This window comes from Chenopodium album, chromosome 19 (assembly GCF_948465745.1).
Source record: "Chenopodium album chromosome 19, dcCheAlbu1.1, whole genome shotgun sequence".
Lineage (NCBI taxonomy): Eukaryota > Viridiplantae > Streptophyta > Magnoliopsida > Caryophyllales > Amaranthaceae > Chenopodium > Chenopodium album.
In genome coordinates this window covers 15,840,880-15,860,450 of record NC_137852.1, presented here as the reverse complement: position 1 = coordinate 15,860,450, position 19,571 = coordinate 15,840,880, and the positions used below count along the sequence as shown (strand labels likewise).

At 34.6% G+C, this 19,571-nt stretch overlaps 1 protein-coding gene across 2 annotated transcripts in view; it reads right to left on the bottom strand.

Annotated features, from left to right (window-relative positions):
- Nucleotides 1-8,734: 8,734 nt before the first annotated feature.
- LOC145593474 (protein FORGETTER 1-like) overlaps nt 8,735-19,571 on the bottom strand; it is a 34,872-nt gene continuing 24,035 nt past the window's right edge. For both annotated transcript variants that reach the window (XM_081649721.1, XM_081649722.1), the window contains exons 26-32: nt 19,469-19,546; nt 19,279-19,397; nt 19,025-19,078; nt 18,844-18,946; nt 15,608-15,736; nt 11,910-12,021; nt 8,735-9,102 (exon numbers count right to left, since the gene is read on the bottom strand). In XM_081649721.1, the coding sequence (XP_081505847.1) occupies nt 9,071-9,102; nt 11,910-12,021; nt 15,608-15,736; nt 18,844-18,946; nt 19,025-19,078; nt 19,279-19,397; nt 19,469-19,546 (627 nt within the window). In that variant the 3' untranslated portion in view covers nt 8,735-9,070. The remainder of the gene's footprint in view (nt 9,103-11,909; nt 12,022-15,607; nt 15,737-18,843; nt 18,947-19,024; nt 19,079-19,278; nt 19,398-19,468; nt 19,547-19,571) is intronic.

The window sequence follows — 19,571 nt, the reverse complement described above, 5'->3', positions numbered from 1 at the left end:
GTTCACTTGCACACACAATTCTCAAACAAAAATTATTAGTAGCACGGCTACAAATGAAGCCTTAAAGAAAATCTTTTTGTATTTTTCAATAAGTTTGAATAGACACAACAACAATACACAATCAAGACACCATTCCCCGGCAACGGCGCCATTTTGATAAGCATTGAAACGGTAGGTCGTTTGGCTACCTTCCCCACCCAATCAAACAATATTTATAAACTCAACTAACCCTATACGAGTATAGTAGTAAGTCAAGGTCGAACCCAAGGGAATGGTAATTGAGAGTCTATCGTCTTTTACTAAGCTATTCCGAAGTAAAGAGCGGGGTTGCAAGGCTAAACTAGGGCTAAACACAACTAATAACTTGTAAACCAAAAATAACAAACACTAGGGCTAGGATCCAAATGCATCAACAATGAAAATTAATCAATTTGGGAGGTCAATCAATTAAGTCAAGCAATGTGAGGGAAAATCGAAATTGCAACCAAAAGAGCATATCATGCTATTCTCCTAGAGGTCTAATTAGCACCAACTACGATAAACTCTAACTAGGAAACGTCACAAGATACCTCAATCGTGTAAATGCAAGCCACAAATCAATGGTCCGTATCAATGTGAACTTACAATGCAATCTTGTGTGAATAACAAGGGTGATCAAGCCTAATCAAGCACACACATGCACAAAATCAATCAACCAATTTAATCACATTATCAACTCAATCAATTTCCCCAAATTAATCTCAATTCATTACTAACACATGCTTCACCCACTAGTAGAAAAAAGCAAAAAGGCACCGCTCAATGAAAACCGGTGGGAAAAAATAGGGGGAAAATGGGCGGGGTTTTAAGGAATTAGTATTGCCACCGGTTCAAACCGAACCGGTGGGGAAACAATTAATCCCACCAGTTCAAACCGGTGGCTTTTTAAAATTAAAAAAAAAATGCCCCGTCTTTATAAATCCCTAACCCTAACATTGTCCTCTCTCGCAGCCTCTCTCCTTCACTCTCCCCTCTCCTCCTTCCCTCTCCTGTCTCTTTCTTTCTCCTCTCTACGATCATCCTCCTTCTCTCCTCATTCTCTATCTCTCCTCCTACTCTATCTCTCCTGCGAACTCACACTTTTCTCTCTCGTCGCCCTCCTCTTCTTTCCCCTCAAAGGCTACTACCACCACCGCCACTAAACACCTCAGCCACCAAGCCCGACATCAACAACAAGTTTTTAAACTGAAAACAAATGGTCGAATTCTCGCACTTTCTCTCTCCTCGTGATGAAAGCATAGGTTTTCAAGTCGAATTCGACCATGAAAACTCTAGATCTAGAGTTTTTATGGTCGAATTTGGCCTCGTAAACCTAATTCAAATTATGGAGAATCGTCGAATGAAGATTTGTGTGTTTTTTTCAATTTTTTTCATTTTTTTGGTTTTTGGGTGGTGGGTGATTGGATGATTTATCGTGGGTGGTTTTTGGTGGGTGATTGGGTGGTTTTCGTGGGTGTTTGGGTGGTTTTTCGTGGCTGGTTTGTGGTTTTGATTGGTTCGGTGGTGGGTTGTGGGTTGTGGGTTGTAGGTGGGGCGTTGGTTAGAGTTTTGGTTAGGTTATGGGTTCGGTCAGGGTTTGGGTGATGGTTTTACGGTGGGTGGATCTGGGTTAGAGGCTGGTGGGGTGAGGTGAGGGCTGGGGTTGGAGCTGGTGGTGTGGGGTGACGGTTGGTGGTGGTAGGAGGTGGTGGGTCGTGTGGGTGATATTTTGTAGATTTTTGAATATTTATGTAATTTTGTAGATTTATATAGATTTATGTAATTTATGTATGTAATTTTTCCAAATTTATGTATGTAATTTATGTAATTTTGCACATTTGATTAATGTACGTAATTTTGCAGATTCAATTTATGTATGTAATTTTGCATATTTGATTAATGTACGTAATTTTGCAGATTCAATTTATGTATGTAATTTTGCAGATTTGATTTATGTATATTACATAATTTATGTATACTATGATTATATTTTAATTTATCCTGATTTCAAAGTAAAAAAAAAAGGAAAAAAATTAATTGACTCTTTTTTGTGTCCTAACTAATATACGAAGCGTCGAAAATTACGTATTTCGCACATTATCCCAAATGTTAGTTTTTTTGCGACGCTTTTACCTGTCCACATACTCAAATTTAGCGACGCTTTTTGTTGTCTTGCATTTATTCGTGCCAGCCTATGGTATGGCGGGAAACTCTTTGAAATTTGAAAATGTGCAAATATGTAGACATTAAAAAGCTTCTAGAATTTTCTTTTTTAAGCTTTTTTTTTCCTTTTATTTATTAAATTATTACCATCATACATACATTGTAGGTATTTAAATTTATCATGAATTAAATTAATGACATTAAAATAAAAATAAACAAATATTCTATATAACTAGATTTAAAAAAAACAATAATTAATTGATAAGCGTTGAAACGGTAGGTCATTTGGCTACCTTCCCCACCCAATCAAACAATATTTATAAACTCAACTAACCCCTATACGAGTATAGTAGTAAGTCAAGGTCGAACCCAAGTGAATGGTAATTGAGAGTCTATCGTCTTTTACTAAGCTATTCCGAAGTAAAGAGCGGGGTTGCAAGGCTAAACTAGGGCTAAATACAACTAATAACTTGTAAACCAGAAAATAACAAACACTAGGGCTAGGATCTACATGCATCAACAATGAAAATTAATCAATTTGGGAGGTCAATCAATTAAGTCAAGCAATGTGAGGGAAAATAGAAATTGCAACCAAAAGAGCATATCATGCTATTCTCTTAGAGGTCTAACTAGCGCCAACTACGATAAACTCTAACTAGGAAACGTGACAAGATACCTCAATCGTGTAAATGCAAGCCACAAATCAATGGTCCGTATCAATGTGAACTTACAATGCAATCTAGTGTGAATAACAAGGGTGATCAATCCTAATCAAGCACACACATGCACAAAATCAATCAACCAATTTAATCACATTATCAACTCAATCAATTTCCCCAAATTAATCTCAATTCATTACTAACACATGCTTCACCATTACCCTAGCAATCAAACTACTCACAATCCATTAAGAACATCAAGATCAAAGCTAAATTAATCAACATATCCATATTCATCAATTGAAATCAACAAATTCAAACCAAATCAATCAAACTATTAACAAACTAAATTAATCAACAATACTAATGAAATCAAACATAAAATTGTATTAAAGAGTAAAGAATTGTTACAAACTTGATAGAAATCAAATCAATTGTAGCAATCTTCAATCATCAAACCCAAAGTGTCTTTCTCTAAAAATCTAAGAACAAGTGTTTTTCTCTCTCAAAAATCTAATCTAATCTAATTTTAGCTAATGAAGATCTAATTCTCTCTCTAAAAATAGAAGGAAATATCTATATAAACAAAGGAGAAGTTGGTTATGACGTCCAAAAATAGACCCACGCTGGTGCGGTCGCATTAAGGAGAGAGAGAGGGTCGCACAGGCACAAACCCATGTAGGTGCGTGCGCCCACACGCGCAACTTGTGCGGCCGCACACCACTCTTGTGCGCCCGCACCTATGTGGGTATAATCCCCCCCTTCTTCATCCTTGCTCGTCCGGTGCACACGACCTTTGGTGATGGTGATGAACAACGAAGTAGGTAGCATGTTTATGGCCATTTTGGTGGGCACAAGACATAAATGGTGTCCACACCGCTTGTGTGCACCGGTCTTGAAACTCGCTCTTCGAGTTCCTCTTGACTTGAAGCTCAATACACTAGCACAAGGCATCAAAAGCAATGAAAATCATTGAAGGGAAGCTCGGGAATCCTTGGATGATCGATCATAACCTACAAACAAAAGAAAAGAAGCAAATAATAGAGAAAAACAACAAATAAACGAGAAAATGCTCAAAATAAAGAAGCTAACTACGAAAAGCACAAAATGAAGAATAAAGAGCAATATTAAAGAAAACTAAGGAGAAAAGCTATAAAATGAAATGAAATTCATCCAAAAAGAGATCAAATGAGTGCCATAAATGTCACTCATCATTAATCAACAATAATAAGAGTACGTAGTTAATTACCAAATTTATAGAAGAAAACATCAAAACAATTATTTAAAAAAAAAGTCGCATATTATAGTAGCTTATCCCTAAATAAATACATCACTAATATAATACTAAAAACCAAAATAGATAGATGATGGCCTTATAGACGATATAGTTGCTTGTTGATGCTCAAGTGTCCCGGTTTATTCCCTTGTTGCACCTACATTGCCTTTTCCAATCTTCAAAAAAAATAATAAAATAAAAAAACAAAATACAAAGTATTAATTAGTACATTACACAATATTGGCTCAAGATTCAACATGTTGTATTTAAACTATGTCTAAGAGGATTATGCTCCCAATACTCTAATTTCATCTTCACAATTGGACAGCAAAAGCTTCTTGACTTAACCAAATCAAGTTTGCCTCCTTTATCAAGTCTGTTGAATTACTAGATTGGATGAATAAGGTTACAACAATTCCGTGACAGAATTCCATGCTGCTGTAAGCTTCTCATCAAGTGCTTCCAAGCAGGAGTTATCATTATCATTACCATTACCCTATGTAGCTATATTGCATTATTTCTTGCAGTTCTTCCTTTATGTTAGTCATAGCAGGTTCCTACTTCAAATCATATCCTCAAATCAGAGGAAAACTAATCCATGCTATCATCTCACTCAGGTGATCATGTAAGCTTTATTTATCTAAAATTATAGCTTTTTTTTTACAAGCACCAAAGCAGAGAATTATATTAAAGCTTGGTTTGCAAAGGCAGATCTAAAATTATAGCTTACTACCTTTTATGAACTGAATTCTACGAGTTAACGAGTATTGATTAATATTCTGAGTTTCTACTTTAACTTGTACAATAGATTACTTTTCTCTAAGTTGTTTAACATGTCCATCATGCTTTATATCATGGTTTTAGGCTTAAATATCGCAGCATGATATATAGCAGCAAAAGATGGAAGATAAGTCGTAGAAATCTCACGCATCCAGCTTAGGCAGGGGAGTAGGACAGCAAGCAGCAGGAGAGCAGGACAGCAAGCAGCAGGGGAGCAGGACAGACAAGCAGTATAAATGGATTCAGTTTTGAATTAAGTCCTGGATTCAATTCAGAATTCAGTTCTGAATTCAGTTTTGGATTCAGTTCTGAATTTAGTTCTGAATTTAAACTCCCAAAAAATCAGGTCTGAATTCAGTTCTAGATTCAATTCTAGATTTCAGCTCTGATTTTAGTTATAAAGAGAAATATGACTTTGTTAACTGATGTTTTGCCTTTCCTAAGAATTCAGATGCTTTGTTTAGAAGACTCGGAGATGCATTCCTTTGACGAACTGCACCTACAATCTGAGAAAATTGTCCAACAAACGCTTTAAGAAGAAGATTGTTGTGTCCGACCTCGTCTTTCAGCTTTTCATTTTCTTGTGATAGTGTATCATTTTTTTTGTGCAAAGCATTCACTTCTTCTTTAACACTATCCATCACAATAGTCCTCTTTTGAACTTTTCCATAGCCTTCCTTCCTTAACACACCACGTACTCCGAAAATGTCCCCCTTTTTAACCCCTAGTCCGTAACCCACTGGACGATCGGGAATCTCATCGCCATACATAGTTTGCTGAAATGCTTCATCTTTGAGCTCTTGTTCAGACATCTTAGGGTGCACCATCCTCAACTCTTCAACCTTAGCTTTAACATCATCCTATACCAACATTTAGGAGTAATTAAGACCACAAATAACACAAAATCACACCACAAAATCCACACAAAATGATACCAGAAATCTGTCACAAAACAATACCACAAAATCTTGAGTGACTGTGTCATAAAGAAATTTTCTGTCTTTACCCGTATGGGTTTTAATCCACAGCGCTAACAAACTCAATTTTTGTCCAGGTTCATCTTCCTATAAATAAAAGGCAAAACAAGCATTAAATATGTGTAAAATAGTATATAACGCGTATAACTTGGCTTTGCTCTTACTAACATCTTAAGTAAGTATAAAATGATATATATATTCCATACATAATCAGTTTATTCATGCATTGTGATAGTGTATTATCTTTTTTTTGTGATTATTTATTTATGCATTATGATTTTATTAATTGCGAGTGGTTCCTAGGGTCGGGGTTGTTTCCGCGGTGAGTCGGACTCACCAAACCCTAACAGCGGTATCGGAGCCCCGCTCGTTTATTTTTATAATCATGTTTTTTAAGGTTTATTTTGGCTTATTTTTCTGGTTTAAGTTACTAATTAGATTAGTAGCTCGGTTTTATTTGTTTTAATCCCGTTTTTAATGTCGAGTTTGGCCCAGAACCCATATTTTCGCCCAAGACTAGTACATTTTGGGTGGAAAATGTGTTCTGGAAAGGTTTTTACCCCATGGGGACTATGATTTTAGCCAAATTCTGATCAGCAATGCCTTTTTCGAGGGGTTTTTCGTTTTTGACGAAAAATTTTAAGTCTTTTCTAACCTTGAAATTAATGGCATAAATTGTTGATTATATGGTTGATTATTTGCATTATTTTCTGCATTTTTATGTCCTCTTAAAGCACACTTACTTGGCAGTATTTGATGCTTAAAGGTTGATTTATTTTCACATAATTGCAAACTAATTGCTTTTTAGTGTGAAAATTTTATTTTTGAGGCTTCCTAAGTGTTAAAGATTCAATCTTTATTTGTGATAAGTGATAAATACTTTAAAAACCACTAAATTCCATTTTATTTTATGTTAAACTTTGTTGTTTTAATCATTTTGAGTTGATTGGAAACATAAATTTTCGATTTTTGTGATAGAAATTTGGTTATCTTCATGTTGGAAGATATAATTTTCAAGGATTCACAAAATTTAGATGTTGGAATTTTCATTTGAACATTAAAGTTCATATTTTTCCAACTTCCCCTTACTTTGTCAAATTCTCAAGTTTAATTTAAATTGATTAAGGGCCTGTTCACATTTACTTAATTTCAGTTCAGTTCAGTTCAGTTCAGCTCCAATCAGTTCAGTTCCGTTCAGTTCAGCTTCAATCAGTTCAGTTCAGTTCAGTTCAGTTCAGTTTAGTTCAGCTCTTAATTTCCCTCTCACATAAAATATTCATTTCAGCTCAATTCAGTTCAGTTCAATTCAGTTCAGCTCCAATCAGTTCAGTTCAGTTCAACTCTAATCAGTTCAGTTCAGTTCAGTTCAGCTCAATTCAGTAAATGTGAACAGGCCCTAAATTGAAAGTGAGAAATTGCCTCAATTTAATTTTGCACCAAGCTAAACTAATTTTATACTACCTCTGTTACATATTACTCCCTCTGTTTTTAAATACTTGCTTTATTTCTCCATGCGCAGAGTTTTAGGAGAAATTGGAGAAAGTAATAAAATATGGTGGTAGTGGGGTGATTGGAAGAATAAAAAATTGTATAAAGTAAAAGTAGTGGAGAGAATTGAAGGAGAGAGAATATATGTTGGGTCTACTAGGTGAGGGAAATTAATTAAATATTGTAAAGTCTTTCCAAATAAGGGAATGGAGCAAGTAAAGTATTTAAAAATGGCCAAAAAAGGAAAGTGGAGCAAGTATTTAAAAATGGAGGGAGTATTTGCAACGATTTGATATAAAATAAAGAGGGAAAATGTCTAATCGTTGCAAATAATATGTAACGGAGGTATTATATTCTTTTTCCGTTTATAATAATCACAATACTTTGATAGGTACACATGTCAATTTTCAACTTTTCATTTGAACTACTTTGATTAATGTGTGTGATTTATACCTAAGAAAAAGTATACTGCATCCATATTTTTTTAGTTGATGCGTAATCTTTTTTGGGAAGTTTTTTTAATCGTCACACATTGCTTTGTACTCCCTGAGTTAATCAATACAGGTTTCTTTTATATTTGTTACATAATAATTGCAGCACTTTTTTATCTAGTAATGACCTAGTATTAATTTATTATGTCTCTATCTTACCAACACCCCCCCCCCCCTTACACACCTTTTAAAAAACAAAAACTATTAATTCTCTCTCTTACGAGCTATAGTTATATTATTAAATACTCAATTTGGTTCTCACCCCTGTAATTTTCCTAAAACTTTGTACAACACCTAGTATTGCAATTATTAGAAAATAAGAGTAGGTTTTTTTATTCTTTTTTTTTGGTATTCGTATAAGTTTATTTTTAGTCGACCCCAATGCAAACTTGCTTTAACATTCTATCTCCTCCCCTTAAACTGTATGCCTAAATTAAACGTGTCATCTAAATAATAACAAATGAAGTAATTATACTTATATAATCGTTTCAATAAATAGATTATTAATTTTCATTTATTATAACTTTTACTTATTGATAATTTAAGATCATACTGATCAAAGTTTTACATCGTCATACATGCCTAAGTTAATATTATTCAAAGTAAATTGGACAAAGTTGAAATTATTAAAAATGATTTTTCCCGAATGTCAAAAAATAAATCCTTTCATTCCTTTTCATTGGTTACATTTTTGACTTGCACACTTGACAATGCCCTAGTTTGACCATTAATATCATTCAATATGTTGTAAAATTTATAACAATTGAATATTACTAAAACACTCGTTGAAACGAATCAAACAAGACCTCATAGGATTAAATTATATCTTATATATTAGGAATAAATTAGAAGATTCTCTCATTTGATAAATAGGGGCAAGAATCAAAATGTAACCAATAAAAAGGAACCGAGGGATATTAACTGTTTGAAGGTGGTTTACATATTGATAGTTAGCAGCTAAAATCACCGAGTCAAGTTCATCAGTGACGCTATAATTCTGTGCTCTATAATTACACTGAAGCTTTACAAGAATGATGAGATCGCCCATCATGGGTTGATAAACAATGATACAGCTTTGATTCAAAAAATTTGCTCATCTATGTACAACTCCTGGGTATTTAGCACGGGGTCCATTTCTAGCTACTAACGGCTTGAGCTGACGAAGCGTCACTTAAATCAATCATGAAATTTGCTGGAAAATGGCTCGATGAATATGCATTAGTCATCAATACCTCGATCCCAAGCCAAATCTGCAAATACATCGGTTAAATTGTGATATATTAACAACTGAAGAGAAAAGAACAAACCGAACCAAAAATTTTGAGCAGAAATGAAATCCCAAAATTGCCAACCTGTATAACATATGCTTGAACACCAGGAAAAATATGATTACCAAGGAATGGTGAAAGATATTCAAAAGAGTAGAGTTCAAGCTTCAGCTTCACACAGGTTCAACTCTAATTAGAGGCACTAAGGGGGTGTTTGGAAAGTGGGATTATGAGGTGGGAATAGGATTATTTAATCCCAAGCTCCATAATCCCATGTTTGTTGGATGGGAATTAGTTTAGGGAGTAGGAATAAGCTTGGGAATATTTACCCTCTATTCCCACCATTTTATTACCTTGGGGGGGGTAAGTAATAAAATGGTGGGAGTTCTCTAACTATGTAAAAGACACAATTGCCCTCAACTTAATAATACATATCAAATTTGAGTCTTTGAGATTTAAGACAATAAGGATAAAATTGTAATTTCATCCTTTAATCCTAATTTTATTCCAAGTTATATGCCAAACAAGGGATTGGGAATATTTGACAAACTCCCACTTACCAATTCCCATTCCCACTTCCACTTTATATTTCCCAAATTCCCATTCCCACTTGCCAAACACCCCGTAAGTGGAGTATAACCTTGTACTCCTTACCCCTGACAAAATCCCTGATGAGTAGAGGTACACGTTAACCTTGTTCTTTGTTTCTTCACAATTACTTAGCCAAAGGGAGACTAAGGGTGTGTCTACGTTCTATTCACCTGATTTTCACAAGATAAAACCTATTCTATCTAATTCGAACTTATATACTACCTCCGGTCCAAATTACTCGCAACTTTGGAGAGGTTTCCGGAGCCGAGGCAAAATTTCCTAAGCATGTTTATTGAAAGATAAGGGTATACACTTAAGTATTAATCCAAATAATAATAATAATAAATAAAAATAAAAAATTCAACCAAATTTAAAAAAGAAACCCACCACCACCGGCACCACATAGCTATACAGATTCCACCCACTAGGCCACCACACCACCGAACACCGACAAACCCAGCAACCACCAAACTAGCACAATCGAACCCAGCACCGCCGAACCTAGAAACCCAACAACCACCAAACCACGGACCTTCGCTAACCCACCGATCTCATCCACGACCACCAAACCCTTCGATCTCAGCCACGACCACCTAACCCACCGATCTCAGTAACCACCACCTAACCCACCAATCCCAGCACCACGATCTGCAACCCCCACACCCACAAAACCACCAACCCACCGAACCCGGCGAATTGAAACCTTGAGTCGACCAACACCGAAACCACCAACCCAGCACACCGACACAACCAAACCACCAAACCCCCTGGTCTGAAACCCATTGATTTGAAATAACCCACTAGGCCGCCGATCTAAACCACAAGGTCGCCGATCTGAAACCCACCGATTTGAAACCCACGAGGCCACCAATCTTAAACCACGAGGAAGGAGGAGAAAGAAAACTCATTCTCTTCATTATTTACCACCAAACCCCGTCGCTCTTTACACCACAAAGCCACCATGAAAATGGGGTTGGAGGAAGAGAGTGAAAATTAAAGGGGATGAAATTAATTAAGCTTGGGGTTTAATCTAATGAAATCAGATTTGTAATTTAATAAGGTTGTTTAAAAAAAAAAGTAAGGGTACATTGGTCAATTACCACCCAAAAATTTACTATAAAGGAAAGAAATTGGAAAGTTGCGAGTAATATGGACCAACCTTAGATGGAAAAAGTTGCGAGTAATTTAGACCGGAGGTAGTAAAACAATTTTTCAAAACTTAAACTTAGGTAATCCTTATCAACCTTTTTCAAAACTTATCTCATTTGAAATTAGGTGAATAGAGCAGAGCCTAAAAAATTTTAGATTTTATATCCTATCTTCAATACACTTGCTTTATATTATAGGGAAGGTCTCCATACAACAATTGAAGGTTTCGCGCAAGTCACTGGACAAAACACAGAATAATGAAAGAATTGTAAATGAATTAGGCCAACTACGGATCGAGTAATACTTTAATTACAAGACTAACTTAAAATTAGTTCATTCACTCATAAGCAACATAAAAAAAAAAAAAAATAAATAAAAAAAAGATTATGCTCAAAACAACTAGTTTCGATTTCCTAAAACACGTCGCTATGCTACTTGGACTCTACGTTATACTTCCCAAGCCTCTTTAGTAAAATTTATAAAACACAATGACATTGGTATGGACACTACAAAACTTAATTTATGCCAAACATATGGAAGCTTTTGATCTAATCGTCAAGTTTGAAATGTAGACATGCACCCATGTCTTATGTTGTTTAAGCAAACAAAACCCATTTAGCCATCTTAGAAAAAGGTAAGGCCACAAAATTAGTCAAGCTTAGCAAAACAAAGTATTATACTTTCCAAGCCTCTTTAGTAAAATATAAAAAAATTTATCAGTCAATCCTCAACTTTGGCTAACTAATTTGAAGTTTGTTCAAGAGCTTTATCATAAATATATTTTAGAGCAACTCAAATGGTTGGGTAATTTATTTTATAGACCTTTATGACTAATCAACTTCTCAAGTCATTCCTAGCTACTTATGGTTCCAATGATTTAAGTACTTATAAATTACATGTAGATTACAAAAATTCACACACTAAGGGAATGCACACAAAAGGAAGGCAAAGGAAACAGAGCCCAATCAGTGGACGTGATAACACCTAGTATAATTAGCTCAAAGACGGGGAAGAAAGGATTCAGCAAGTATTAAGAGAAGAAATATCACCATCAAGTACGTCGTCAACAGCCGCATTAGGAATAAGGAGCCCCACAATTCGTTGGCTATCTGTTGTTGTCTCTATACGCACAACACGAACCCGTCTATGACTCTGGCGGGCCTGTTGATTATAATGCCACAGTTAAAAGTACCTTTGTAATTTTTTTTGGATAGCAAAAGTGCCTTTGTAATTAAAGTACAGCAGTGGAGTGACTTGAGACAATTTTAACAAAATTTATCAGGCTATATAACATACAACAATAAATCGGAAATGTGTAGCTTGTTACAAAGCAAAAGCCATTTAAATGTATCCGGCTAGGAATACAGCCCAAGATAGTATGCGAGAGGTGGGTGCACACCCCTTGCTAAAGTGAGTAATGTGTTTAATTGCATATTAGAGTAGGGTTTTAATTGCATATTCAAAGAATAAAAAAGGGTTTTGATTTTCATATCAGGCATCATATTTCCTTGTTATTTCCAAAAAAAAAAAAAAAAAAAAAAAAAAAAAAAGGAAAATTGGTTCACAAGTTGAGGTAGGTCCCCAAGGAGCAACTCTTACACCATAGCCCCACTCAACATGGCCAAGAGATGGTGTTAAGTTGTGCGCCTTCCATCTTAGAGCCTTATAAGAACCCTCATTTACAATTATAGTTTATACATACACTGCAGTTTAGCATTGAGGATTCCACTTTCGCACGGATTAAAGATCATTTTAGCAGGTTTTCCATCAATTCCCTTCACCATTTGTGCATCCCAATGTGCTTATTTGTTTTGCACCAACAAACAGTAGATGAGTGGAGGGGTCACCATAAAAAGGTTTTTACTATAACCATATTAAATTATTCAATCAAAGTGAGAACAAATAAGATTCCTAATATGGTCTCAAAATAGTTGCAAGGCTCTTCAAATTACTTGATGAATTTTCATTAGCATTTAGCATCATCAAATTCTCTCAAGTTCTCAGCAATGTGTTTTAAGTTGCTTTGGCCTTGATATTAAATTCAGGAAATACGGATCAAAAGTGTAGTAGAATATCTACATCGCAGCAAAATGCTAGCAACACACCTCAAATATCATCACATGGCAATGTTACAATGTAACTGACACCGAAGCAGCACCAAGAATTAATTTTACCGAATATGCCCTCTCCCATTCCCCACTACAGCCAACAGCTCCTGTGTATCCTTGCAGCCCACATTTTTTCACTACAAATGATCCTAAATCTCTATATTTGATTAAAGCTTAATCTTAATAACCCTATTCCACTTATTTTAACACTTACAAGCTCCTCCATTTCATACAATGTATGGTTGAGACCAAGTTTTCCAGCCAAGGTGCGCATCTCTAGGAAAAAACCGAAAACGTTTGTCATTTTAAGTTTATTTGAGGTTCTTACTTAAAGTTATGGGTTTTATTATGGTAAAAAAGCTGAATTTGAGTCATGTGTATCCAGGGGTGGATACAGGTTGGGTTCATTGAACCCACTGAATTTTAAGAACCCACTGAATTTTAAAAAAAAAATTAATTTTTTTTAAAAGGGTTAAATACAATATCTTTGCACTAAATATCAACAAGACAACGTGCAGCCTAGTGGTTATTTCCCTTGCGCGCCTTTCCTTCCCCCCTTACAAAGAAGACACGGGTTCGAACCCTCCCATAACCTTTTTTTTTTTTTGTTTTAATTTTTTTTGTTTTTACCAAAATCGAGACTTGTCTTCACAGCTTCAGTTATTCCCCCAAATTATTTCCCCCTAATTCGAAAACCCTAACTCCCCTCTCTGCTTCTCCTCGTCTCTTGTAACTCCAATACTCAATTGGTCCACGACCTCCACCCCAGTACCCCACCGGCCACCGCGGCACGCCGACAACACTCACGGCTCCTCCTTATTGTTCCTCCACGGCTCCACCACCTTCCCAACAGCCCAGCGAGTAAAGGAGTAAGGTACTCCACAATTCTACCTTTTTTTTAGGTTTTCTACAATTCTATATAGTTCAATACTTAGATGTTAATTCATATAATTACATTGTAAATTTGTAGTGTTGATAATTGATTTATTGATTGAAATATTGAATACTTAGATAGTTAGATTGTTGGGGTTTATAATTGATAAATTGATGATTATTCTTAGCCATTTTAATTGTGTGTGCTGTGTAAGTGTGTAGTTGATTTATGTATGATTGTTGTTTGATTTCAATTTGCAAATGAGTTTAGAGTCGTTTTGTGTGGGGAAGTCACAAAAATCCTCTGCTTGTTCTTCACCTATTTCAAGGGGTCCTCTTATAGAAGAAGATGATATTGAGTCTCCGAATGATGATATATTGATACGCTTCCAAAGTATGAAAACTCAAAGAATGCTTTTGGTGGTTTTTATTTATTAATTAATTTATTTATTTTTCATTTTTTAAAGTGTAACCATTAGTAATCCGAAATTTGAACTAATGTACAGAATATTTAATTAATGTATTCGCGTTCCTTTTTTTTTCCGATTCCGAACCCGCTGTTCGGAAATCCGCGATACGCCACTGTGTGTATCACTAAGAAGTTATACCTCTTTTCAATTAAATCAAGGCTATTGGGTAGGATAGACCAATGATAATATGATCGAGGCCAAGTTTAAAGGGTTTTTAATGGAGAAAGCCTTTAATGGTCAGGATCCTTATTGGGTAGGGTCAATATAGTGCCATAATGTTTTTCCAATTTAATATATAAGGAAAATAGATAATGTAATAATTACATAGATAAATTCATAAATTTGTATTCATATGTACTTAATAACGGCTTTCTCCAATATTAATTTTAATTGATATTTTGTTGGCGTGCCCAATATTGAACCGCTACTGGCCCGCAACCCACATTGGCCCAATCCGGTATTGACCATATAATGCGACCCCCTCTTTGACCCGACCTCACCCGCCCCGCCCAATAACTAAGTCTAATCTCAATCAGCATTGATTAAAAGAAATGTGCAACTTGCTTTAGATACAAAAAACCATATAAAATCCCAGTATTTTCTCCTTTTCAAAGGGCCAGGTGAGGGAGATGGGGGCATATGTTATTAAATCAATCAGTACAATGCAAATTTTCTCTCATCAAACCACTATTACTCCCATGGAACATATCAACAATAAATATTAGAGTATAAATCATTCTTAAAATTATCTTTAATTGCTCAAGAGGGGCGGTTAAATCTAGGACCTCAAGGTGACTTGCACTTTGTCGGATTGAAGGAAAATGGAAGAAAAGGAAGGGAAGGGGAAATGAAGGGATGGATTTTCTTTCATTTGGATAATAAATGAGGAAGGGGATAGGAGGGGAGAGAAATGGATGGATTACATTGTAAGAAATTGAGCTCTCCAACAATAAAGAGATTTGGAAGGGAAACTCATCATTCTTCCCTCCCCTTCCCTTCCCCCCATCCATTCCCCTCCCTTTCTCCCCTTCTTTTCTTTCTCCTTTCTCTATCCAACACACTGTAGATGACAATTCAACAACAAAACCATGTCATCACTCGGTAACAACAAAAGGGAATGATTCACAAACTACCATGAAGCCTGTTGAAGCTCAGATATGTTCAGGTCAAATTCCAGAGAGTGTATGTGCATACACAGATATTAAGAAAATAATATGTGAGAGGTGATTGCAAGTCATTAGTTATTTCTCTATTTTGCATTGTTGATATGTCTATGACTTTCAGGAAAATCAGTACCTGTTTTAATAAGGCTTTCTCAATCGCATTCCAAATTGGAAGGATCAGGCCACCCAAAACATTAACTTCTTGCAGTCTTCTCCCCACAGTACAATAGCTCCCAACCTTGCAGTTGGGACCATGCATACACTGCAAAAAACAATAATAAAACAAATAAATTAATTAAAATAAGCACTTGTAATAGCTTTATGATTCATAAACCCTTTTTCCCAAAAGAATGCGAACATCTGACCCCCTGTTATGAGGCTATGATCTTAAGCATATAAAGAAGTGTTTAAGAAAATGAAACCAAACAGCAAACATAAAAGAAAGTGAGTGAAGCGAAGAAACAATGTAGCAAGCATTTGCAAGTACAAACTGTAAATGTGTCTCAATCATGCTGAAAAATGAATAAAGACTAGACAAAGACACGCTTCAAATGAAAATACAGCAGTAATGCCAAAAACACCTCTCAACAAAATTTAGGATTATAATTTATAAGGAAATCAAAACTTATAAAATGAGCTACAAAATATTCCAATCTACAGTATAAAACAACTATACTGGAAAGAAAAAGGTTTAGACAAAGGAAAAGACAAAATAGAAGGGTGTGAGAATTGGCTGCTTGAACCACAGACAGGCTGTGTTAAGCAGATTGATGGCAAATTAAAGATTTAACCATTCAATCCGCTAATTTGAGGTGTTTGGATTGGCAGTTGGGAAGAGCAGATTTGACTCAATCTGCTGATTCAAAAAAAAGCTCCTCATAACAGCATTTTCAAAACAGAGGATTTGTTCAACTGCTAAAATTACATTCTTGTCCACATTTTATACAGTACAATCGAACAAATGAAATAACTGATCAACTAATGCTTTACAGGAAAAAAAAAAAAAAAAAAAAAAAAAAAAAAAAAAAAATGAAGAATAATAATAATAAATCCATAGTAAACTTTGAAAAAAAGAAAAGAAAAATAATCAGTATTTACCAGAAGTATTCAAAAACAGAAATACATTTTTTTTTTATTGAATTTTTTCCATCTATAGATATGCATGTATTAATTAAATAAACTAAAAAATATCATCAAATAGTAAATTTCTTCTCTTAACTCTTATTTCTATTGCATGTCGAGTTTCCATTGTAAAATCCATAATTAAACGAGGAAGAAGATGGTTCAGGTGTGCGGCCATTTGAAAGGCTTTTATATTCCCTTCTTTTGTAGATAGAATTCATCTAATGGGCTTTTATAAGAGGGTTGGGTTCATAGTGTTGTATTTAGTACTTAAGTTACTATTATTGTAGCATTCCACACAAAATTAACAATAAAAAAAATAGAATAAAATAAAATAAAAAACTATTTACTATAGTATCAGAACTTCCCATAAGAAGTTGCATAAACAAACAAGGGTTTCAGTTTTGTAATATTTTTTATTAATCTCATAAACAAGAATTAGAATTAGGACAAAAATAAGCGAAGAAAGAAAAAGAGAGAAGCTCTTAAATCTCAATGAAGGAGGGTTCTCACACAAATCATAAGTTGTGCAAAGAAACAAGTACGCAACTAAACATGCCAAAGCTCACTTTCAATAAACAAAAATTAAGCATGTTTTTTATAGGCTTAACACAGGACCCTGAAAAGGATCCTACCAGGTTTAGGGTTATTAACTCCTAACAAATCAGATTTCAAAGTCCTAATCACACATAAACTGTGAAATTTTTTTTTAAAAAATCCTAAAACTAGTTGGAGTCAAAAGTTGACTAAGTCAAAATTTTACCCTTCAACAAATCCTATTTTGAGTAGGTATAAAAAGCAATTCCTAACTTAATTTAGGAAATGCAATTCCTAAATTAGCTAGATATGGAAAGGCAATTCCTAAATAATTAGAAGCTGAAAACATGGACAATCCACTAAGGTATATGGTAAAAGAAATGTTAGATAATATCTAAGCAAAATATTAAACATAAGTAGAAAAGAACTACAAATGCTCCCACATGATAAAGGAAGATTACTCCTCTAACTCAACATCACCACATACTCCCACTCATCACTTAAAAGAGTTTGCTAGAATTAAATCCCATCCTTGTTCCATTCCATTTCACTTCCCTAGTCCTCTCCTAAGATTTTACTACTAATAAATGCAAAGGAGAAGTCTAATTACTTAAATCTCCTACGTAACTAGTACCTCCAAAACACCAATCATCTAAGTCCCTAAAAGTCTCTCTACTTGTAACCCATAATTATATTAGCATTATTTTACACCACTTTAGGAGTTGTTTTCTTCTACTTGTTTCAAATACTTATTACTTATTCCTTAAGACATTCACCAGATCAGATTAGAACTTTTAATTATCATTTACTTATGGCTAAATATCATTAATAACGTATTAAAATAATGAAAATTACATATTTGAAAAGTTCATTAACGAGACGAATTTAATAAGATCCATTTTGATAATGTTTTTCTTTATAGATTAGTATTAAAATGTACTCAAAGTTTAGTCAAATTATTAAATTAGATCAGACTAGATAATAAAAATTCAGATCAGACCTTATTAAAATCAAACCAAATCTCCTTGTTTCAGGTGAAGAGAACAAGTTCTTAATTTGCTAAATATTTAGACAAGATATAACTAAATCTCCTGTTACTAAATTGTATGATAATAATAATGGTCGTTTTTTTCACTAGTCCAACATGAATTAATAATATTATAAACTCCCTCGATGTTCGATTATTTGCATCATTTTAACTTTTTGCCCTTTTGCTAATATATGAAACAAATGTTAGTTTGTAGGATGATGGGTTTACCATAATGTATACTTTCACAATATTATAACTCCAATATTTTTACTAATAGAGAGTTAAAGGTACTAATGGTAATGCATAGGCAAACATGTTTAGTCCGGAAAGTGGGAGTGGTTTTATTATTCTATTCTTGTTAATTTCTTTGACTAGATCGGAAAAGTGGTTTATGATTCACTTATGCTCCATTCCTAGCTACTTATATTGAGATTAATTAAATTGAGAAATTTATGTTATTAAGATTAATTAAATATAATGAAATTTCTTGACCATGAAAAATCTAAAGCAGATGGACATCACAATTTCTACCATATTTGGATACCAACTTGCTTAGTTGGTTAAAGTCAATCCCGTCTACATCATAGCCATTCCGACTCTCTCTACACCAAAAACAAAACAATTTCTACTATATCAATGCCATAAAAATTCAGAACGAATATGGACCAGTTACACTTCACCTGTCTTGATGAAACTTCATATTCGTCTTCCCAACCACTACGAGCCTTCTCCAAAGATGAAATCTTTCTATACTTACTTTTAAGCTCACTTAAAGGCATTTCTCTGGACAAACAAAACAAGTGTCATAGATGCATAGTTATTAAGGTAAGAGGTACAAGCGATGTTCTGATTCATTATTACCTTATCACCTCCCCAACAGCAGGACGAACTATCTTAAAGAAGCCAGAGGTAGAGCTGAATACACAGCAAAATAACAAACAAAAAGAATTAATTTAAAGAGTCTTATCGTGCAAATTATACCTGGAATTCAACTTCAACCATTAAGCCAGATAAATAACAAATTAGATAACAAAGACAACAAAAGAAAAAGGTAAGAAAAAAACGGACAAAGTAGGATGTAATTCAAAATCATTCAATCAGATTCACATGAATACCCTTCAAAAGCTAAAAGGAAGTGACGTCTTCCAAGCCATTCCCTCTTAGACTCGTAGAATCCATCATGCATTGAGCCAAGACTTCCCTTTTGCTTCTCATTGAGCAAATTAGAAGCAAACTGCACACAACAATGTTATGTGAGACATCAACAACAAACACAACGCTTATCATACAAATGCTCGAGGTTACCTCCCAAGTGGATCCACGATCAAGAGTGAAGGTAAATAGCACTGTTGACGCGCCAGACATTTGATCCACATGCACAGTCTGAAAGAAATATTGGTCAATGTCT